This window comes from Rutidosis leptorrhynchoides, chromosome 4, assembly GCF_046630445.1.
Source record: "Rutidosis leptorrhynchoides isolate AG116_Rl617_1_P2 chromosome 4, CSIRO_AGI_Rlap_v1, whole genome shotgun sequence".
Lineage (NCBI taxonomy): Eukaryota > Viridiplantae > Streptophyta > Magnoliopsida > Asterales > Asteraceae > Rutidosis > Rutidosis leptorrhynchoides.
In genome coordinates, this window is record NC_092336.1 from 600,308,786 (window position 1) to 600,334,246 (window position 25,461).

General features: G+C 32.2%; 1 protein-coding gene across 2 annotated transcripts; it reads right to left on the bottom strand.

Annotated features, from left to right (window-relative positions):
• Window positions 1-4,631: 4,631 nt before the first annotated feature.
• On the bottom strand, window positions 4,632-7,263 carry LOC139903942 (25.3 kDa vesicle transport protein SEC22-1-like). Of its 2 annotated transcripts, none has more exons than XM_071885872.1 (6): window positions 7,149-7,263; window positions 6,495-6,713; window positions 6,244-6,404; window positions 6,024-6,170; window positions 5,236-5,312; window positions 4,632-4,958 (listed from the first exon to the last, which is right to left on the bottom strand). In XM_071885872.1, exons 2-6 carry the CDS (start codon window positions 6,680-6,682, stop codon window positions 4,875-4,877), a joined length of 657 nt encoding a protein of 218 aa, XP_071741973.1. In that variant the 5' UTR covers window positions 6,683-6,713; window positions 7,149-7,263; the 3' UTR covers window positions 4,632-4,874. The 2 variants fall into 2 exon arrangements, with proteins under 2 accessions (XP_071741973.1, XP_071741974.1); XM_071885873.1 differs by having other exon boundaries at window positions 6,495-6,704; window positions 7,149-7,241.
• Window positions 7,264-25,461: the final 18,198 nt, after the last annotated feature.

Genomic DNA, 25,461 nt, shown 5'->3' on the forward strand with positions numbered 1-25,461 from the left:
AACTTTCTTTACAACGAAAGTTGACGGCATGCATACCATTTCATAATACATCCAACTATAACTGACTTAAAAATAATCTTGATGAACTCAATGACTCGAATGCAACGTCTTTCAAAATATGCCATGAATGACTCCAAGTAATATCCTTAAAATGAGCTAATGCACAGCGGAAGATTTCTTTAATACCTGAGAATAAACATGCTTTAAAGTGTCAACCAAAAGGTTGGTGAGTTCATAGGTTTATCATAACAATCATTTCAATATATTAATAGACCACAAGATTTCCGTTTATAAATATATGTACACTCGCAAGTGTATAAAACCGTTCTGCTTATGTTGAGGCCTCAGTAACCAACCTTAACAATAATATAATAAGTCATCTTCGCAAAGATGGATACGTACACTCGCAAGTGTATAAATAATCCTCGAAGTACTAAACATCCGCCCACTAGCTCTTATGTCTAGTGCAGCCTACAGGATGGGGGTGTTAAGCCCGATAGATCTATCTTTAGGATTCGCGCTCACATGCTCTTATAACATGTAACTAAATTACCTAGCACATCAATCCGCAGAATTATCATTTTTGATCACTTGTCTCTATTTCGTAAAGCATTTATAAAAGCAGCGCATGTATTCTCAGCCCAAAAATATATATTGCAAAAGCAATTAAAAAGGGAGCAAATGAAACTCACCATACTGTATTTCGTAGTAAAAATACATATAACGTCATTTAACAAGAGCAAGGTTGGCCTCGGATTCACGAACGTATCAATATTGAGATTCAATATTGCAGGAAAGTACGTAGACGCAACGGAGATGATAAACACTAGATTGACCTCACGAGCATACCCATGAACCATACCCATCACGTCCATAGCTATAACCCATAATTTCCTTAGCTTCGACTCATTCAAAAAACTATTTTGAAATCACTCGGACATCACTCCGTCGTAATATTTTATGTATACTAATAATATCTTGAAATAATACAGAGCAAATATATATATATATATGTAAATCGGTTGAGAGAGTTTAGAGAAATATATTTTCAAGTTTCTATGAAATAATGAAACCTATTGAATTCTATTTATAATAGATTTTTGAATTATTAAAGTGAATTATTAAAGTATGAATTATTAAAGTGAATTATTAAAGTATGAATTATTAAAGTGAATTATTAAAGTTAAAGTAAAGTAAAAGTAAAGTAAAGGTAAAGTTAAAATATAATAAAAGTATAAAAACTATGTATGTATAATACGCGTATAAATATATATAATATTAATTTAAATCGTTATATATATTTAATGAAATAAAATATAAATATCATTATATTTATTATAATGGTTAAGTAATGAGTTGTCAAAAGTGATTCTAGATATTTATAAAAGTTATATATATTTTAATAATAAAGTTCTTTTTAAACTGAAAACGTTTTTGTACGTTTAAAAATAGATTAATAGAATATTATGGAAACCAATTCTCCACTAACTTTTGTCTAACTTTCGTAAATGACACTTTTTGTTTTTATTTATAAATAGCTTTACAAATTATTTCGAATATCGTTAAAAGGAATAGATTTACTCAATCATAGTGGACCTCTCAACAGAGACTTGTAATCATAATTCAATGTTTCTGATAATTCAAGCATTTAATATTTTTTTTTAATTTCGTCGATAATCATATTGAAACAAATACGTTCATGTAAAGCATTATACGTTTAAATACTTTTTTGACATTTTCAATTTATAATATATACACATATACATACATATTCATATATGTTCATTTAATGGTTCGTGAATCATTGGAATTTGGTCGAGGTTTAAATGAATGTATAAACATAGTTTAAAATCCTTGATATTTAACTTAACAAACATTGCTTATCGTGTCAGAATAATATAAAGATAAAGTTTAAATTTAGTCGAAAATTTCTGGGTCGTCACAATGGTTTTGGCCAATATGGCCACGACCTTGTCCACGCCCTCGTCCATGTGCATTTCTTCTTTTATTATTATTATTGTTAATAGCATTAGCTTCAGGAAATGCTAGCGCACCGGTACGACGAGATTCTTGATTTTTCATCAGTAATTCTTTATTAACTTCTGCAACTAAGAGATAAGTTTGAAGTTTGGAAAAAGTTTTATAATTCTGCAATCTTAAATTTTCTTGCACAGTTATGTTTGCAGAATGCATTGTGGAGAAAGTTTTCTCCATCATATCAGCATCACTTATTTCTTGACCACAGAATTGAAGCTTTGAACGGATCTTGAACATGGCCGAGCTGTATTCACTCACCTTTTTGAAATCTTGGAACCTTAGATTTCTCCATTCTTCCCTCGCAGCTGGGAGTAATATTTCCTTTTGATTATCGAATCTACTCTTGATACTTTCCCATAAAACATGTGGATCTTTGATAGTGAGAAACATATGTTTTAAAGTGGTATCAATATGTTTGCGAATAAAAGCAATTGATTTTAATTTATCTTGATCGGAACAAGTATTATTTTCTTTTAAAGTTTCTAGAATACCCAATGATCCAAGATTTATTTCTACGTCCATAACCCATGATGTGTAGTTTGTTCCCGATACGTCTAAGGCATCAAACTCAAGCTTTGATAAGTTTGACATTTTCTATTTTCAGAAAGATGAACAACATAAATCATAATCATAATCATAATCATAATCATTTTTTTTTCATAGACAAATAACAACATGAAATTAGAATTAGTTTAGATTCATAAGTAGTAAACAAAGGAATAATGGTATGATTACTTCACTTTTCTAATTTTTTGGTAACATATATAGATAAAAAAAAAAATTGGAGTTCGAAATGCATAAGGAAAAGTTTAGCAACAATTTAAAATTTGATTAGTCTTAGTTTTACATTATGATTTGTCTAAGTCAACTATTGACCATTACTAGTTCACAAATTTTATAATCTTACACAAGCTGTATACAATTTACATCCTTTATTAGCCATCATTTAATGATTACGAAGTATTATCTTATGACATATATAAAGCTACTTATCTAACATTTATTTATGTATACTAACATTTACAGTTATGTTCACTAACATTTATATTTATGTTATACATGGATTATTGTTTTTGTATTTATATATATGCAGTCCCATCTTCCATCTCCATAGCTATTACCCATAATCTCCTTAATTCTATCCCATTCATGAAACCAGTTTTGAAACATTTGGGCAGAACCCCGTCATAGTATATTTTGTATATAATTAGTAATAAAAAATACAAACTACTTTTTCTATTTTAACTTTTAAGATTATAAATTTAATAATAAACATTAGTATGCATGAAATAAATAATGATTAATTGCATAAGTAATCATAAATGTTTGATAACATATAAAGACCCCATCGTATTCGTATTGATCGGAATTAATCTCGACCCATGGTACCGTGTTGTCAAATGACGTGTTGCGTACATAAAGTACCGTGTTGTCAAATGACGTGTTGCGTACAATCATGAGGTCTTATTAACATAAATATAAATGTTAGTGAAGTTAATGAGTTAGATTACAGAAAATATAATTCAGGCGGTATAACCGACCATGTATAACATAAATATAAATGTTAGTGAACATAACTGTAAATGTTAGTATACATAAATAAATGTTAGATAACATAAATGTAAATTAGGCGACAGTGTCGACCATATATCATTTAGGTGGCAGAGCCAACCATATTTAGTATAAATGTTGAGATAATCGTGCTGATAACGTGTTATAATTCAGGAGGATTATAACTACCTTTAGTGGCCTGGTTCTTGACTGTAGATTTTATTAAATTATTAGTGCAAGATTATTCGGGTTCCTTTTGATTACTCAACCACTTGTGTACAATATAAGATATTTTATATGAGTGAGTATTTAAGGGAGGGAGTAGGATACTTGTGAAAGAAATAGAATTGCATAATTGTTGGGTGCCAAGTGCCAACCCACGTTCCACATATTTATACTAAAATAAATATACTATGCAATAAAATTACCATCCAATTATTGACTTTATAACAGGTATTTTTTTATTTTTAGGACTTGTAATGTTTTTATTTTTATTTTTAGGAAATGTAATGTTTTTTTCTAATTTTATTGAAAGTTATTTCTATTTATGTTAATTTTTATAATTATAATTATATTAATATATGTTATATTTAAAATCACTAAAATAATAATAAAAATAAAAACTGACATACCTACGTGACCAATGTCACCACTCTCCACTTTTTCTGACTCACCAAGTCACGCCTGACATGCCAAGTGACCTGGGTCACCACTCTCAGTGCTCTTGTAAATTTTATCATCAACATCTTTAGGTGGTTGATTCTGTTGTTCAAAAATCAACTTGATATGGTTAAGCGTTAATAATTTAATCATTGACGATTTCAGAAGGTGCTTTTTTTTTTTTTTTTTTTTTTTTTTTTTAACGTACGACGAGTCATAATTGTTGCTTGTAACATTCAAAAGGAATAATTTGGTGGGGTTTAGTGAAAGAAAATTCATCAAAGATGGCCAGTGATTAGGGGCAATCAACCTTTGGCTCTAGTTGCACAACATGGTAAACTATCAAAAAACATGAATCACACACAACCAGAAGAAAACCCTGTATGAATTCCACTAATCCAAAAGATAAAGTAAATACGTTCTAAATGCAAAGTTAAGATGCAACATAACCTCTACAATCCATATAGCTAATAACTACGCCAATAATACAGCCATAATCTAAGACATGCGAGTTCACGGGTCAAATGAATTTTTGTATTGATAGGTGTGAGAAAAGTTCACTTAAGCTCCCAAAAACGATAGAATACAAGAAGATATGCTTTCTCATATATAAAAAGAAGGCATAATCACCATATCTTCTTTCTAACCCAAAAGAGTAAAATGACGACTCCAAGGACAATTGCGACAGGAGCCCATTTCCGGATCAATGCCTACAGTAAAAAGTTTAATAGAAAAAAGTGAGTCAAAATTTTGGAATAGATAAATGATGTAATCCACGAGCATTTAGAGTTGCAAACACGCTCCTATGAAGTACAAACAACTATTATATGTACAAGAATTTCCGAAAATTTAAAAATACAAACACCGGAAAAACACTACATGGCCTTTGGGCTCGGGTAATTTTATATTTTTGTCTATAAAACAATGCAGTCAGGTAGTAAACAATACCAAGATGATGCTTCCATCATATAGTAACACCATACTAACCTGTCGATTAAGATCTCTTGCTTTGTCAGCATATATGCGAGACTCTGAAGTTAATCGACTTGACATTTGACTGACCTCTGCAATAATATACAATTCACAATCAATCAATAATGATGCTTCATCGGAGATAATTCTTTCAGAGGAAGAAATTGTAACCAACATCAAATGGATTCAAATACATATAAAGGTTCATACATTCTGAAGAATATAATAAAACCCGACACTAGTTCTTGACAGTAAATTTACATCATCATTAGCAATGCATCAATAGAGAGACCAAAAAACTGCATTGAACAACATCAATAAACCTCACTTTCAGTATTCTAATATTCTGCAGTCTGCATTACCAAATTGACAATTATGATTCTTTACAACTATTTAGACTATATGCTAATAATGCAGCCTTCTAAAATCATCGTACTCATACATACAGCTAATACAATTAAATATGCACAGTTTCATTTGTCTATGGTCTTTAGGAAAAAAACTGCCTAATTAATTATGATCATTTAAAATGTACCTTATATCTGTCAAAAGAAAACCAAGTTAGGGTCAATCATGAATTCGTTGCATTCAATTTGATGGTTAGAGGACACTTGAAAGCCTTATCTAAAACATAAGAAACAAACGATATGATAGTATTGATAAATTTAATGAAAATACGAATCCTTGGCCGTAACTATAGATTCCATTTTGAGACATTCATTTGGATAATAGGCACGTATATCAGAAGGTTAAGATGATCAAGAAATCAATAAACAGTAACTGCTAAAGAGAAAGGAACTCACGGTCCAACTTTTCACCAACACCAAGAACTTCCTGCACATTACGGGTCATTATTTGGTGTACTTCATAAAGTTCATCATTCAGCTTGGAAATATTTCGTTGAGTTCTCGTGTCCTGGTACAACTTCTTAGTCTTCTGTATAAATGTATCTGCAAAAGATAAGTGTTTAGCTACACCAGGCAACTAATTACGCGTCATAAAAAGCATAAGAGTAACATTTACCAAATTTAATGAAAGCATAAGGCCTTGCTGCAGTTTCAATTTGATTTGCATAACCACGCTCAAATTCATTTCTGAGGTCTTCAAGGTATTGAAACGCAAGCTTTTTTGGGTAAGCACGTTCACACATTGTCAAATAACATACCCGCCCTTCAATAATATAGCTGAGACATTGAGTTGAAAAAACTTCAAATTATCACATACTACTACTTAGTAAACGATTAACTTCACAAGGTAGAGAAGATGGGGTTTACTGGAAAATGTAAGGGCCGGTTTCAACAGACATCCGTGATGCTTCATTATGTCCTCTTGAAAGATTCTTGAACAACGCCTTAACTTGCTGTTTGTAGAAATCGGCATCCTGCATATCACGCCCATCATCCAATCCTTCAGCTAGTGGAAGACCGTCAGTTACACGAGCAATCATTGTCAGCTTCACCATCTTTACTATGAGAAGCTATCAACTATACAAACTTCATATATAGGATATTTCAGTTACTTATATAAATTAGTACCAAGTGATAACCCTATTTTAGATGCTAAAGACCATATAAGAGCCACAATACTATGATCAGATATATGCAGACTACCATCTACAGTCTATATTTACACATAAATCAGGTCGTACAATTGGGGTTAATATGTATGTAGCTCAAAATTAATGCATAACAGATCAATATACAATCGATAACAACAAATTAACTGCGATGAAGTTAATCCACAATCATGATCAAATCGATAAACATCTTATATCACGTAATTACAACTTGATCCGAATCTATTAAAAACAATGCACAAAGTAAATTCGTATAATCGTATATATATGTATATATATATATATATATATATGTATATATAAATATATATACATCTAAGAAATTCACAGATAAATGAAATTAAAGGATTACCTGAAATTTGATTTTGATTTCGAGTTGATTTGACCTACATTGATCGTTTAGGAAAATGAATAGAATCCGAAATTTCGCAGTTTTAGGGTTTTGTAAGGACAAATTTTTAATTGATATGTTTTTGAGAATGATTTATTGAGTATATGGTAAAACGAAAAGAAACGCAAAAAATAATCATTTATATGGTTTTCAAATTGGTAAATATTGACCCTTCTGGTTCTTAAATTTATAGTTTAACCCCTTAAGTATTCACTATTATCTCTTTTCTGAATACCACGTGGCTAACAAGTTTATTGTATTTAAGTTTATTCTATTGTTATTTAGAACGGCTATTTCGACATCGAATACTTTCATTGTCACCCACACACGTGTTAAGAGGAAACTCTTTACACACCATCGTTAACTAGGACTCGAACATGCGTCAATTAGGACTCAGATGCAATCCAAAGCTTATACCACTCAGGCAATGCCTCAGTGATCTTATTCTATTGTGATTCTGGTAACTACTAGTAACTTTTTATTTAACACCAAATAAACGCACTCTTTTTACCCATAATAAATCTCAAACTCACAACTTTAAGATTGATGAGTTCTCTTGATACCGCTATAGACATTTATTCCTTTCGTAGTGACTACTAGTAATTAATTGGCAAAAAGTGATTTTAACCGTTTCAGTGTAAGTGTAACAAGGAATATCATATTATTATCATATAAATATATAAATATAAATAAATATAAATAAGCAGCATATAAGAAAATATTTAGACATTTAATCTTTGAACTTTTTGAAAATATACAGAAGTAATGATTTCAATTATATTATAGTGTTCCGTGTAGTTTTGAACTTTGAACTTTTGGCTACTACGAAATAGCATCATCTTCAAAGATAATAACTTTCGGAAGTGTCATGTTCTCGACATTATAGTGTCAAGTTTCAATTGTTTGTTTCTAGATTCTATAAGAGTAGAGTTAATTGGTCTGTGTGGTTACAAAATTCCATGAACGTTTTATAATTTTTTTTCTTGTCTATCTCCTCGCTAGTTTCATAAAATTTATTGTCGTTCCAAAAAAAATTATATTTTAGTGCTCGTAACATTTTTGGAATTTGTTGGTAAGATAATTCCACTACCCATATTTAATTAGTTTTAAAATTTAAACCTTGTGATTAATTAAAAAATAGTAATTATGAATATGTGATTAGATGTTGCGTATTTTTAGTGTAGTATATAGAATATGTATATATGTGTATAAAATTTTATATTGTTTTCCTGTATCGTCATTCGAAATTTTTCATAGTTGCAGGTGCAATACGAATTGTCCAAATGACGATCCTTTACATGTGACGACCCGGAAATTTTTGACCAAATTTAAACTTAATCTTTATATAGTTTCGACACGATAAGCAAAGTCTATTAAACCGAATCTCAAAACTTTTGAACTGTTTCATGAAATCATTTGACCTTCGACCAGTTCCGACGATTCACGAACAATTAAGTGTAAATAGATATGTGTGTATGTATATATAAATAATAATTCGAAATATTATTTGAAGTATTATATGTTGTTGTTATTAAAAATTAATAAAATAAAAATAGGATATTATAATAATTATTATTTAAAATATATCTCTATATATAAATAAAATATATTAAAAATAAACATTAAATGATAGTAATACTCGTTTGATGTTTCGATTGATATTAAGCAAGTTAAATTCAAACTTATGTAATTTTAAATTAAACGATGATACGAAAATGAGTTATATAGGTTGTAGGCTTATTAAAAGTATATTTAGGATCTAATTAATTAATTTTAACACTTTTTAAATTTTACCCTTAAATGAGAGGAACAGTTGATGTAAATTTTTTTTTAAATTAATGACTGAATTTTATACCATAATGCCCAAAATAAATACATATAGTTAATTTAAAAATATGGGATTTTTCCGAAGACTTTTATCCGCCACTAATTATCAACGGAGTACGAAATCCAGTCCGTGAATGAAATAGTAAACCAATAGTAATAGGCGGCTAACAGATTACACGTTTTTATTATTAATATTATTATAATTATTATCATATTATTTAATTATTATTCTTATCGACAAACTTGAAATTAATCATATGAACCGGAAGAGTGGTAATGTGGATGCCAGAAAGTTGATATAAATTCGATTACTGTTGTTTACTGTATCTCCTTTTTGGATTTCATTTCACCAATTGAATATTATATATGCATATAATTTAACGACCCGTCAAAGTACACTTGAAGACCATCGTTATCTTGGTCCCACAGCTTGATCATAACTCTATATGAATTTAATAAATAACCTTGCATTCTTTATTTAAAAATGATTTACTATAAAGGAAACCTATCAAAATATGTAAGTTTAGAAAAACCATACATTATTACTTAACCAAAAGTTGATCAAAACAAAGTCAACAGCGTCCACTATTAAATGTATCAAAATAGAATGCAAGTTACTGTTTAACAAAAGCTGCCATCATAAATATGCAGACTCTCTAAGCACAGCGGAAGCAATCAATCATGAACCTGAGAATAAAACATGCGAGTAACTGTCAACAAAAATGTTGAGTGAATTATAGGTTTAATATTGCAAACAATATTTAATTTAAACCGTAAAAATTTATGTTTGAAAACATAAAAACTCCTTTTTGGACCACAAAATTATATGCTAGAAAATATATAAAAACATTATTCCATTTACCGTGAGCCACCTGGTAACCACTTAACCATTTATTTACCCTTGCCAAACACAATAAATAATATACACCGAACAAGTGTATCTACAACAAATTACGAAGTACGAAACATTCCGATTATAAATTGCTAGCGCGACTAGCTTGAAATGGGGTTGTCAAACCCGATAGATCTATCCGTAGGATTCGCGTTCACTAGTAGAAACCAGTGATTACAGTTACCAGACTAGGGAATATTTTTGTTCAACTCACAATGAATAATTTAAACCAACTTCCACATGTGTCCAAAAATATAAAATAAATTGCATGTATTCTCATCCTAAAAGATTTAAAATAGAAAAATGGGACTATAACTCACCTTAATAGCAAACGAAGTAACCACACATATAAGCGAACAACAATCGAAGTAAAGTGATCAGGAATGATCACAACGCCGACCTATAAATAAAGCAGGTCGATATAAATAACTAACTTAGGTCAAGTCTTAGTATAATAGCTATTGTACATGTTGCAAGTAGTCATAGAACAATACTCAACATGCATCGGTTTGATCGGAACAACGTACGGACACACTTTCTATTTTTAGAGAGTTTCTATTTTTAGCAGGTTTCCATTTTTGGAAAGTTTCTATTTTTGAAAAGTTTCTATTTTTGAAAAGTTTCTATTTTTGGAAAGTTTTAAGTTAGGAAAGTTTCCTTATTTAGAAAGTCAACAAAAGTCAAGTGAAAGTCAAAGTCAAAGTCAACCGGAAGTCAACTCAAAAGTCAACCCTGGTCAAACATAGTCAACGTTAATTTTAAAAGTGTAAGTTGTAATAATAATATAAGTTATAATGTTTATTAAAGTTAAATATGTCTAATTATGTCATAACATAAGTTTAATTAAATTAAAATGAATTATTAAAGTTAATATAAGTTTAAATGATATAATTAATATAACATAAGTATTTAATTAATTAATTAAATATTATTCATAATATAAGTATTATTAATTAATAATAAATTTTAAATCATATCATAAGTATTATTAATTAATAATGAATTATTAATCATATCATAAGTTTCTAATTATAATTATTAAATCATAAGTATTTAATAATTAAATTATAATTAAATAATAACTAAGCCTTATAATAATTAAATAATTAATTAATCTTTATTATAAGTCATATAATAATAATCTTATAATATAAGTTTAATACTTATCATAAGTATTTTCCATTAATAATAAAAGTATTATTAATCATAAGTTTAATTAAAATGTTAATTAAATCATAAGTAATAATTAAATGATATAATAAATATATATCATAAGTCTTAAATTATAATAATTACTTTTTTTTATCATAAGTAATTAAATGATAATGAAATTCATTATTTATATCATAAGTTTAATAAATAATCACAAGTTTTAAATCAAAAGTTCATCGGGTCGTATCTTGAGCCCCGTGTGTCGGTTTTCGGCGAGCCTTACATATATCTCCGCCTAATCAAACCACCCGACACTTTGGTACACTCAAGAACACACCAAGAACAGCCTACAAGTCGTGGTGATCAGCCAAGACATCACTTGAAACTTTAATTCAATCAAAATCGTGTTTTAGACGCAACGGGTGATTCGTGGCTCGGATTTAGATGACCCGAACATGAAAGTTCGTCCCATAATTGATCCTGACACACTAACACACCCTAAAGTCACCAAATATGGTCACAAAGTCGGACCAAACCTGATTCATACCAATATCACATTTCAATCTTAACAAAATACCACTTTGATCATATCTAGGGCTCCGGGAATCGAAACGACATGAATCCGGAGCCTAAAATTAATGTCTTGATGAGAGGAACTCATCTAGATACTTTATTTTAACTTTTATAACAGTCACAATATCAGAAATACACGAAATAGCTGCTGTTCCAATTTTATCAAACCAAAAACATGTGTTTATGAGTAATTCTATGCATACAAACACCATTACAACAACAAGTAATCATCATACTATTAAAATATAATCAAAATACAGAAAAATAAAGAAAAATTAAAAATCTAGGGTTAGGGTTTATACCCTAATCAAGAATCGAATGGTATGAGTGTGTAGAGATCGAAGAGAGGAATCCGTCGATGATTAAAGCTTCTTGATCCAATTAATATTTGATTGAAGGATGATGATGATGATGATGATGATGATGCTAGTGGCGATGGCTAGGAGAGCAAGGAGAGGAGAAATACAAAAAAAAAAAAAAATAGAATGTGAAATGAGGAGTGAAAACTAGGTCCTTGTTCCATAAAATCACTAGTTTGGAAAAATGGCACAAACACCCCCTCCCCATGGGGTGATGGCCAGCTCTAGCAAGAGGGTGGGCCCCTTTTATGGCCCATAATTGATATATGACTAATTGCTTGTGGCCCGAACGCTCGAACGCCCGATCGAAGCCCGAAACGCGAAAACGCTACTACGCGATTGATTTTTCGGAGAGATAACAACTACGCGACGGATAAAATATATAAAAACTATATATGATCATATGACATTAAAATATCATATTTAAAATAATTAGGACTTAAAAATCCCAAAAGCTCGACCGTTGGTTTGAAAACCGAAAAGATTCGCCGGATAGAAATCGCGACACGTAGAAACGTACAATTAAAGATATGAATACAGATATTCATATAACACATAATAATTAATATATTATTACAAATATAATAATATAGGTCATAGAAATGACGTGGCACGAATAACAGTTAACGGTCGTTAAATATTTAACGGTAAAAGATAACGGAAAAAGTAGGGTCGTTACAGTACCTTCCCATTACGAAAATTTCGTCCCGAAATTTAAGCAGGTGCAGGGGTTGTCTCGGCATCTGAGAACAAATGTGGGTACTTCTGCTTCATCTGATCTTCACGTTCCCAAGTGAACTCGGGTCCGTGTCTGGCATTCCATCTCACTCGGACGATAGGAATTCTACTTTGCTTGAGAGTCTTAACCTCTCGATCCATAATTTCAACAGGTTCCTCAATAAATTGGAGTTGTTTATCAACATGAAGTTCATCCAGAGGAATAGTCTTATCGGCCTCGGCCAAACACTTCTTTAAATTCGATACATGAAAAACGTCATGAACAACACTAAGTTCTTGTGGCAATTTCAAACGATAAGCCACGGGTCCAACTCTCTCAATAATCTCAAACGGTCCAACAAAACGAGGATTCAACTTTCCTCTCTTACCAAATTGTACCACACCCTTCCAGAGTGATACCTTTAACATGACAAGATCACCAACTTGAAATTCTAAATCTTTTCTTCTAACCTCAACATAACTCTTTTGCTGACTCCTAGCGATTCTTAACCTTCCTTTGATCTATACGATCTTCTCGGTAGTCTCATGAATAATTTCTGGACCTGTGAGTTGAGCATCCCCAACCTCATTCCAACAGATAGGAGACCTACACTTTCTACCATACAGAGCTTCAAACGGTGCGGCTTTAATACTTGCATGATAACTTGTTGTTATAAGAAAATTTGGCCAACGGCAAGTATCTATCCTAACCATTACCAAAATCAATTACGCATGCCTTCAACATGCCTTCCAACGTTTGGATGGTCCTTTCATTGTGACCATCCGACTGTAGATGATAAGCGGTGCTCATATCCAATTTAGTTCCCAAAGCATTTTGTAAGGACTGCCAAAACCTCGATGTAAATCAACTGTCTCGGTCTGAAATAATCAATACGGGAACATCATGTCTCGAAACCATCTCCTTCAAATACAAATGAGTAAGCTTCTTCATTGAATCTATTTCTTTAATTGGCAAGAAATGAGTTGACTTAGTGAGTCGGTCAACAATAACCCAAAATGTATCATAACCACCCACAATTCTCGGTAACTTCGTAATAAAATCCATTGTAATGCTTTCCCACTTCCACTCGGGAATTTCAAGTTGCACCAAAAGTTCTAACGGTTCTGATGTTCAGCTTTAACCTTAGCACATGTCAAACACTTAGCCACATACGTAGCCACATCAGCCTTCAAATGAGGCCACCAATACAGCTCTTTAAGATCATGATACATCTTTCCTGAATCAGGATGAATAGAGTACCTAGACTTATGAGCCTCCTCTAGAACAAGTTGTCGCAGATCACCAAACTTCGGAACCCAGAGGCATCCCGCAAAATACCGAGTAGCATCGGTTCGTACCTCTAACTGTTTACTCAAGCCTCGGACCTTCCCGTTACAAAATTCTCCTCCTTCAAGGCTTCTTATTGAGCTGCAAGAATCTGCCTTGCGAGGTTTGTTCGAATGGTCATATTTAAGGCCCTAAACCTATGAGGTTCAGTCCTCTCTTTATGACTTAATATATCGGCCACAACATTAGCCTTCCCCGGATGATATAAAAGTTCACAATCATAATCGTTCAACGTCTCAATCCATCTTTGTTGCCTCATATTCGACTGTTTCTGATCAAGGATATGTTGAAGACTTTTGTGATTAGTGTACACGGTACATTTGACCCTATATAAGTAATGTCTCAAATCTTGAGTGCGAACACAACAGCTCCCAATTCTAAATCATGAGTTGTATAATTCTTGTTCATGAATCTTTAACCGTCATGCCGCGTAGGCAATGACTTTCTTTCACTCCATCAAAACACAACCCAAGTCTCGGCACGAAGCATCACTATAGATAACAAAATCATCATTACTCTCAGGTAGTGATAATATCGGTGCAGAAGTTAACTTCTTCTTCAGATTCTGGAAAGCAGACTCTTGTTCACTCTTCCACTCGTACTTCTTCCCCTTATGCGTTAAAGCAGTCAGAGGTTTCGCTACTCATGAAAACTCTTGAGTGAACCTTCTAAAATAGCCTGCCAAACCTAGGAACTGACGAATTTGAGTAGGAGTTTTCGGAATTTCTCACTTCTCAATTGCCTCAATCTTGGCAGGATGAACTTGAATTCCCTGGTTACTAACAATATGTCCAAGGAATTGAACTTCTCTTTATCAGAAAGCACACTTAGAGAACTTGGCGTACAACTCTTCTTCTCTCAATAAATCAAGTACCAAATTCAAATGTTCTTCGTGCTCTTCATCACTCTTAGAATAAATAAAGATGTCGTCGATGAAAACAATAACGAATTTGTCTAGATAGGGTCTGCACACACGGTTCATGAGGTCCATGAATACAGCAGGTGCATTTGTTAATCCGAACGACATAATAAGGAATTCAAAGTGACAATAACGGGTGCGAAAAGCGATTTTCGGAACATCAGATTCTTTAGCGCGCAATTGATGATAACCTGTAACGACCTTACTTTTTTCGTTATCTTTTACCGTTAATTATTTAACGACCGTTAATTGTTATTTGTGCCACGTCATTTCTATGATCTATATTATTATTTTAGTAATAATATATTAATTACTATGTGTTAAGTGAATATTTGTATTCATATTTTAAATTGTACGTTTATACGAATCGCGGATTTCTAACCGGCGAATCTTTTCGGTTTTCAAACCAACGGTCGAGCTTTTGGGATTTATAAATCCTAATTATTTAAAATATGATATTTTAATGTCATATATTTATATATAGTGTTTATATATATTTTTCGTCACGTAGTTAATATCATTCCGAATAATTAATCGCGTAATCGTGTTTTCGCATTCCGGGCTTCGTTCGGAAATTCGGGCCACAAGCAATGAACAATAAGATCAAAGTGGGCCAAGGGGCCTACCTCCATGCAAAAATTCGGCCGAATATGGCCTTGCTCCCCTCATATTTTTATTTTTGCAATTTATTTCACACTTACACATTTATTTCCTAAAAACCTAATTTTTTCTCATGACTTTTTCTCTCCCTCCTCTCCTTTTCTTGTTTTGGCCGTCCACCATCAGCAAAATCATCATCATCACCATTTGTTCATCAAATATAGCTTGGCTCATTCAATTGGTTGCATAATCGGATTGCTCTCTTCATCCTCTACGCGATTGTATCAATCAATTCTTGATTAGGGCATAAACCCTAACCCTAGCTTTTCAATTTTTCTTTAATTTTCTGTATTTTGATGTTATTTTGATAGTATGTTGATTATATGTTATTGTATTGTTGATTGTATGCGTAGAAATGCTCGTTAATTCATGTTTTCGGTTTGATTAAATTGGGACAGCAGCTTATTCGTAAATTTCTGATATTGTAACTGATATAAAAGTGAAATTTAAGTATCTATATGAGTTCCTCTCATCAATACATTAATTTTAGACTCCGAATTCATGGCATTTCGATTCCCTGAACTCTAGATATGATTAAAATGGTGTTATGTTAAGATTAAATTGTGAAAACGAATTGGTACAGGTATGGTCCGACTTTGTGATCATTTTTAGAGTCTTTAGGGTGTACTAGTGTGTTAGAAATGATGATGGGATGAACTTTCATGTTTGGGCCATCGAAATCCGAGCCACGGATCACCCGTTATGACTAAAACACGTTTTTGAGCGGATTGAAGATCCAAACTGATTAGTGGCTGTAAGTCACGACTTGTTTGCTGTTCTTGGGGTGTTCTTGAGCACACTAAGGTGTCGAGTGAGTTGGTTAGGCGGAGATATATATAAGACTCGCCGAAAACTGATTTCCGGAGCTCAAGTTATGACCCGATGAACTTTTAATTAAAACTTATGGTTATTAATTATGACTTATGATAAAAATAATGATTTTCATTATTATTAAATTACTTATGATATAAAAAGTAATTATTATAATTTAAGACTTATGATATATATTTATTATATCATTATTTAATTACTTATGATTTAATTAAACTTTTAATTAAACTTATGATTAATAATACTTTTATTATTAATGGAAAATACTTATGATAAGTATTAAACTTATATTATAAGATTATTATTATAAGACTTATAATAAGAATTAAATAATTATTTAATTATTATAAGGCTTAGTTATTATTTAATTATAATTTAATTATTAAATACTTATGGTTTAATAATTATAATTAGAAACTTTATGATATGATTAATAATTCATTATTAATTAATAATACTTATGATATGATTTAAAAATTATTATTAATTAATAATACTTATATTATGACTAATATTTAATTAATTAATTAAATACTTATGTTATATTGATTATATCATTTAAACTTATGTTAACTTTATTAATTCATTTTAATTTAATTAAACTTATGTTATGACATAATTATACATATTTAACTTTAATTAACATTATAACTTATATTATTATTACAACTTACACTTTTAAAATTAATGTTGACTATGTTTGACCAAGGTTGACTTTTGAGTTGACTTTCGGTTGACTTTGACTTTCAGTTGACTTTTGTTGACTTTCTAATTAAGGAAACTTTTCTAACTTAAAAACTTTCTAAAAATAGAAACTTTCTAAATATGGAAACTTTTTAAATTTGGAAACTTTCCAAAAATAGAAACTTTCCTAAAATAAAAACTTTCCTAAAATAGAAACTTTCCAAAAATAGAAACTTTCCTAAAATAGGAACTTTCCTAAAATGGAAACCTGCTAAAAATAGAAACTTTCTAAAAATAGAAAGTGTGTGTTCGTACACTGTTCCGATCAAACCGATGCATGTTGAGTGTTGTTCTATGTCTACTTGCAATATGTACAATAGCTATCATACTAAGACTTGACCTAAGTTAGTTATTTATATCGACCTGCTTTATTTATAGGTCGGCGTTTTGATCATTCCTGATCACTTTACTTCATTTGCTGTTCGCATATTTGTGTGGTTACTTCGTTGCTATTAAGGTGAGTTATAGTCCCATTTTTCTATTTTAATCTTTTGGGATGAGAATACATGCAATTTATTTTATATTTTGGACACAAGTGGAGGTTGGTTTAAATTATTCATTGTGAGTTGAACAAAAATATTCCCTAGTCTGGTAACTGTAATCACTGGTTTCTACTGGTGAACGCGAATCCTACGGATAGATCTATCGGGTTTGACAACCCCATTTCGAGCTAGTCGCGCTAGCAATTTATAATCGGAATGTTTAGTACTTCTTATTTTGTTGTAGATACACTTGTTCGGTGTATATTATTTATTGTGTTTGGCAAGGGTAAATAAATGGTTAAGTGGTTACCAGGTGGCTCACGAAAAATGGAATAATGTTTTTATATGTTTTCTAGCATATAATTTTGTGGTCCAAAAAGGAGTTTTTATGTTTTCAAACATAAAGTTTTATTGTTCAAATTAAATATTGTTTGCAATATTAAACCTATAATTCACTCAACATTTTTGTTGACAGTTACTCGCATATTTTATTCTCAGGTTCATGATTGATTGCTTCCGCTGTGCTTAGAGAGTCTGCATATTTATGATGGCAGCTTTTGTTAAATGTTAACTTGCATTCTATTTTGATACATTAAATAGTGGGTGTTTGTTGGCTTTGATTTGGTCAACTTTTGGTTAAAGTATTTATGTATAGTTTTTCTAAACTTATATATTTTGATAGGTTTCCTTTATAGGAAATCATTTTTAAATAAAGAATACAAGGTTATTTATTAAATTCATATAGAGTTATGATCAAGCTGTGGGACCAAGATAACGATGGTCATCAAGTGTACTTTGACGGGTCATTAAAGTTGGTATCAGAGCTGGCTTGAACACGTCCAATGAGGCGTGTTAGCCGTAGAGGGGGTTCTCACAGTGTAACCTGTGACGAAGCATTGGCTCTTACTCCTCGCGGTCCCTGTTGGGGTTGGCCTGGCGGAAACGTGGGCCGCAAAACCAGTGTCTGAGGTACACTCAGTGGTCACCCTGTTCTCATGAAAGGCACTGATTGGGATTTTTGTCCTCAACTGAAGTTAAAGTTGGTATCAGAACTCTGGTTGTAGGGAATTAGGCTGCATTTGTAGTGACCCGAACTTTTCCATGTTTATATATATTAATTGAGATTGATATTTACATGATTAAATGTTTCCAACATGTTAAGCAATCAAACTTGTTAAGTCTTGATTAATTGAAATGTGTTTCATATAGACAATTGACCACCCAAGTTGACCGGTGATTCACGAACGTTAAAACTTGTAAAAACTATATGATGACATATATATGGATATATATATAGTTAACATGATACTATAATAAGTAAACATATCATTAAGTATATTAACAATGAACTACATATGTAAAAACAAGACTACTAACTTAATGATTTTTAAACGAGACATATATGTAACGATTATCGTTGTAAAGACATTTAATGTATATATATCATATTAAGAGATATTCATACATGATAATATCATGATAATATAATAATTTAAAATCTCATTTGATATTATAAACATTGGGTTAACAACATTTAACAAGATCGTTAACCTAAAGGTTTCAAAACAACACTTACATGTAACGACTAACGATGACTTAACGACTCAGTTAAAATGTATATGCATGTAGTGTTTTAATATGTATTTATACACTTTTGAAAGACTTCAATACACTTATCAAAATACTTCTACTTAACAAAAATGCTTACAATTACATCCTCGTTCAGTTTCATCAACAATTCTACTCGTATGCACCCGTATTCGTACTCGTACAATACACAGCTTTTAGATGTATGTACTATTGGTATATACACTCCAATTATCAGCTCTTAGCAGCCCATGTGAGTCACCTAACACATGTGGGAACCATCATTTGGCAACTAGCATGAAATATCTCATAAAATTACAAAAATATGAGTAATCATTCATGACTTATTTACATGAAAACAAAATTACATATCCTTTATATCTAATCCATACACCAACGACTAAAAACACCTACAAACACTTTCATTCTTCAATTTTCTTCATATAATTGATCTCTCTCAAGTTCTATCTTCAAGTTCTAAGTGTTCTTCATAAATTCCAAAAGTTCTAGTTTCATAAAATCAAGAATACTTTCAAGTTTGCTAGCTCACTTCCAATCTTGTAAGGTGATCATCCAACCTCAAGAAATCTTTGTTTCTTACAGTAGGTTATCATTCTAATACAAGGTAATAATCATATTCAAACTTTGGTTCAATTTCTATAACTATAACAATCTTATTTCAAGTGATGATCTTACTTGAACTTGTTTTCGTGTCATGATTCTGCTTCAAGAACTTTGAGCCATCCAAGGATCCATTGAAGCTAGATCCATTTTTCTCTTTTCCAGTAGGTTTATCCAAGGAACTTAAGGTAGTAATGATGTTCATAACATCATTCGATTCATACATATAAAGCTATCTTATTCGAAGGTTTAAACTTGTAATCACTAGAACATAGTTTAGTTAATTCTAAACTTGTTCGCAAACAAAAGTTAATCCTTCTAACTTGACATTTAAAATCAACTAAACACATGTTCTATATCTATATGATATGCTAACTTAATGATTTAAAACCTGGAAACACGAAAAACACCGTAAAACCGGATTTACGCCGTCGTAGTAACACCGCGGGCTGTTTTGGGTTAGTTAATTAAAAACTATGATAAACTTTGATTTTAAAGTTGTTATTCTGAGAAAATGATTTTTATTATGAACATGAAACTATATCCAAAAATTATGATTAAACTCAAAGTGGAAGTATGTTTTCTAAAATGGTCATCTAGACGTCGTTCTTTCGACTGAAATGACTACCTTTACAAAAACGACTTGTAACTTATTTTTCCAACTATAAACCTATACTTTTCTGTTTAGATTCATAAAATAGAGTTCAATATGAAACCATAGCAATTTGATTCACTCAAAACGGATTTAAAATGAAGAAGTTATGGGTAAAACAAGATTGGATAATTTTTCTCACTTTAGCTATGTGAAAATTGGTAACAAATCTATTCCAACCATAACTTAATCAACTTGTATTGTATATTATGTAATCTTGAGATACCATAGACACGTATACAATGTTTCGACCTATCATGTCGACACATCTATATATATTTCGAAACAACCATAGACACTCTATATGTGAATGTTGGAGTTAGCTATACAGGGTTGAGGTTGATTCCAAAATATATATAGTTTGAGTTGTGATCAATACTGAGATACGTATACACTGGGTCGTGGATTGATTCAAGATAATATTTATCGATTTATTTCTATACATCTAACTGTGGACAACTAGTTGTAGGTTACTAACGAGGACAGCTGACTTAATAAACTTAAAACATCAAAATATATTAAAAGTGTTGTAAATATATTTTGAACATACTTTGATATATATGTATATATTGTTATAGGTTCGTGAATCAACCAGTGGCCAAGTGTTACTTCCCGACGAAGTAAAAATCTGTGAAAGTGAGTTATAGTCCCACTTTTAAAATCTAATATTTTTGGGATGAGAATACATGCAGGTTTTATAAATGATTTATAAAATAGACACAAGTACGTGAAACTACATTCTATGGTTGAATTATCGAAATCGAATATGCCCCTTTTTATTAAGTCTGGTAATCTAAGAATTAGGGAACAGACACCCTAATTGACGCGAATCCTAAAGATAGATCTATTGGGCCTAACAAACCCCATCCTAAGTACCGGATGCTTTAGTACTTCGAAATTTATATCATATCCGAAGGGTGTCCCGGAATGATGGGGATATTCTTATATATGCATCTTGTTAATGTCGGTTACCAGGTGTTCACCATATGAATGATTTTTATCTCTATGTATGGGATGTGTATTGAAATATGAAATCTTGTGGTCTATTGTTACGATTTGATATATATAGGTTAAACCTATAACTCACCAACATTTTTGTTGACGTTTAAAGCATGTTTATTCTCAGGTGAATATTAAGAGCTTCCGCTGTTGCATACTAAAATAAGGACAAGATTTGGAGTCCATGTTTGTATGATATTGTGTAAAAACTGCATTCAAGAAACTGATTTCGATGTAACATATTTGTATTGTAAACCATTATGTAATGGTCGTGTGTAAACAGGATATTTTAGATTATCATTATTTGATAATCTACGTAAAGCTTTTTAGACCTTTATTTATGAAATAAAGGTTATGGTTTGTTTTAAAAATGAATGCAGTCTTTGAAAAACGTCTCATATCGAGGTCAAAACCTCGCAACGAAATCAATTAATATGGAACGTTTTTAATCAATAAGAACGGGACATTTCAGTTGGTATCCGAGCGTTGGTCTTAGAGAACCAGAATTTTTCATTAGTGTGTCTTATCGAGTTTGTTAGGATGCATTAGTGAGTCTGGACTTCGACCGTGTTTACTTGAAAAATGATTGCTTAACAAATTTTGTTGGAAACTATATATTTTTAACATGTGAATATTATGTGATATATTAATCTCTTAACGCGTTTGATATTATGTGATAGATGTCTACCTCTAGAACAAGTCCCATTGACTCACCTAATAATAATGAAGAGTCAAATGTAAATTGGAATGATTCGTGGACTGATTCACAAGTTCCCGAAGAGGAACCGGAAGAAGAGTCGGAACCGGAAGAAGAATCGGAACCGGAAGAAGAATCGGAACCGGATGAAGAAATAGAACCGGTGGGGGAAATAATAAAACGGTTAAGTAAAAGAAAATCCTCAACCAACCGACCAAGGTTAATTATGGTCAATGGTGTTTCCGCCAAGGAAGCAAAATATTGGGAGGATTACCAATTCTCCGATGAATCGGATTCCGACGAGAATTCCGATGATGTTATAGAAATTACCCCAACTGAATTTAAAAAGGCAAAAGAAAATAATAAGGGAAAGGGCATAAAAATAGAGAAATCTAATTCCAACCCCGATGAACTTTATATGTATCGTCAACGCCCGAAGTCCTTAAGTTGTAACAATGACCCGGGAACCTCTAAACCACCAGGTTTTTCTAAACCAATGTGGACAACGACGGCTCGTATTAGGGGAACATCATATATCCCTAGAAACTTGGCAAAACGAACCAAAACCGAAGAAGAAGAAACGAGCGAGTCGGAATAAGATAGTTGTATTCGTGTGGTGTAATATATGTAATATAGTGTTCTTATGCTTTATGATATATGTAAAAATTGCTTGTATTAATAAGTATTTTTTTATGAATCTAACTCTTGTCTATTTTACAGTTTAAAAACACAAAATGGATAGACAACCCAATATTTTAAGAGACCTACCCGGAGACATGATTGATGAAATCTTGTCTAGAGTCGGCCAGAATTCCTCGGCACAACTATTTAAGGCGAGATCAGTTTGTAAGACATTCGAAGAACGTTCCAAGAATGTCTTGGTTTATAAGAGACTTTCGTTTGAAAGATGGGGGATATCACATTGGGAAACCCATAAGTTACGATGTGTTTACTTTGACGCATATATTGCGGGGAACCCAAATGCTATTTTACGCAACGGGTTAAGAAATTATTTTGACTCAATATATCCGAATATTGGACTTCGTGATTTAGAAAAAGCGGCTAACATGCAACATAAAGAAGCATGTTATGCTTACGGATTAGTAATGTTCGCTTCTCACCAAAGTGAGAACAAGAACATCGGGCTACAACTATTAAACAAAACGTTTCCACAAGTGACGGAGTCGGTAATTGGGGTAAGAAATGAGGTTTTTAGATTATTACGGGACTGTTGGACATTACGTAACCCTCGTCCCTTTGACGACGTTACAACACGCTGTCTTATCAACGGCCATAACGGTTACGTTGCACAAGACCAAGGTTGGGAAGTAGTCCTAGTAAAACCAGAATGCATGACTTGTTTCTGGACGTATGAATTACGTGTCTTTATTGCCTTTGCTGAACGACTTGTGTACTAGCTAGAATTATCTTCACAACTATCTTGTATCAAAGTTATTGTGTGCTATATTTCATGCTTTATGTAAAATAAGCGGTATTGTAAGTTTGTAAAATATTGTATAAAAGTTTGAACGCGAAATATTATTATAATCAGTTTTTCATATAGAATTGTAGTAGTTGAATTGTATATTAGCTACTAAGTATGAACTTAACGGGTAGGTACTACCCGAATTTAAACTTATAAAACGCTAATATGAAGAAAAAGCTTTTATAAATGAGTTCATATTATGCTACGAAATACTATTAACTACTCTTAATATTCTGTATGATTAACTTGTTCCATTTAACTATTTTGAAGGAAATGGCACCGACTACTCGACACACTGTGAATATGAATGAAGAGGAATTCCGTACTTTTCTAGCTTCAAACATAGCCGCAGTACAGGCTGCGCTACATATCAACAATAACCTTGGATCTAGCAGTACAGGAAATCGTGTAGGATGCACCTACAAAGAATTCACTGCCTGCAAACCTTTGGAATTTGATGGAACCGAAGGACCGATCGGATTGAAACGGTGGACCGAGAAGGTCGAATCGGTGTTTGCCATAAGTAAGTGTACTGAAGAGGACAAAGTAAAGTACGCTACGCATACCTTCACAGGTTCTGCGTTAACATGGTGGAATACCTATCTAGAGCAAGTGGGACAAGACGATGCGTACGCACTACCGTGGTCAGCATTCAAGCACTTGATGAACGAGAAGTACCGTCCCAGAACCGAGGTCAATAAGCTCAAGACAGAACTTAGAGGGTTACGAACCCAAGGATTTGATATTACCACGTACGAAAGACGATTCACAGAATTGTGCCTATTGTGTCCGGGAGCATTCGAAGATGAGGAAGAGAAGATCGACGCGTTTGTGAAAGGATTACCGGAAAGAATCCAAGAAGATATAAGTTCACACGAGCCCGCCTTCATACAACAGGCATGTAGAATGGCTCACAAACTCGTGAACCAAATTGAAGAAAGAATTAAAGAACAGACTGCTGAAGAGGCCAATGTGAAGCAAGTCAAAAGAAAGTAGGAGGAAAACGGTGATAAGAATCACCAATACAACAACAACAGCAATTACAACAATAATCGCAACAATTATCCCAACAATCGCAACATCAATCGCAACTACAACAAACGGCCCAACAACAACAACAACAGCAACTACAACAATCATCCCAACAACAATAATAACCGCAACAACAACAACAATCAGAAGCAGCTATGCCAAAGGTGTGAAAAGAATCACTCGGGGTTCTGCACCAAATTTTGCAACAAGTGTAAAAGAAATGGTCATAGCGCGGCGAAGTGTGAGGTCTACGGACCAGGGGTTAATAGAACGAAAGGAACAAATGGTGTCGGAACGAGTAATGGCGGAGCAAGTAGTGTCGGAGCAAGTTATGCCAATGTAGTTTGTTATAAATGTGGAAAACCGGGCCACATTATTAGAAATTGCCCGAACCAGGAGAACACGAATGGACAAGGCCGTGGAAGAGTTTTCAATATTAATGCGGCAGAGGCACAGGAAGACCCGGAGCTTGTTACGGGTACGTTTCTTATTGACAATAAATCTGCTTACATTTTATTTGATTCGGGTGCGGATAGAAGCTATATGAGTAGAGATTTTTGTGCTAAATTAAGTTGTCCATTGATGCCTTTGGATAGTAAATTTTTACTCGAATTAGCAAATGGTAAATTAATTTCAGCAGATAATATATGTCGGAATCGAGAAATTAAACTTGTTAGCGAAACATTTAAGATTGAT

What these genes read in the sequence shown, in the direction of transcription:
- LOC139903942 (XM_071885872.1), bottom strand. Translation starts at nt 6,682, where the DNA reads ATGGTGAAGCTGACAATGATTGCTCGTGTAACTGACGGTCTTCCACTA. An exon ending in TGTTGGTGAAAAGTTGGACC is followed by an intron (nt 5,313 to 6,023) that starts GTGAGTTCCTTT and finishes ATATTATTGCAG; the next exon opens with AGGTCAGTCAAATGTCAAGT. An exon ending in CAAGAGATCTTAATCGACAG is followed by an intron (nt 4,959 to 5,235) that starts GTTAGTATGGTG and finishes TTTTTACTGTAG; the next exon opens with GCATTGATCCGGAAATGGGC.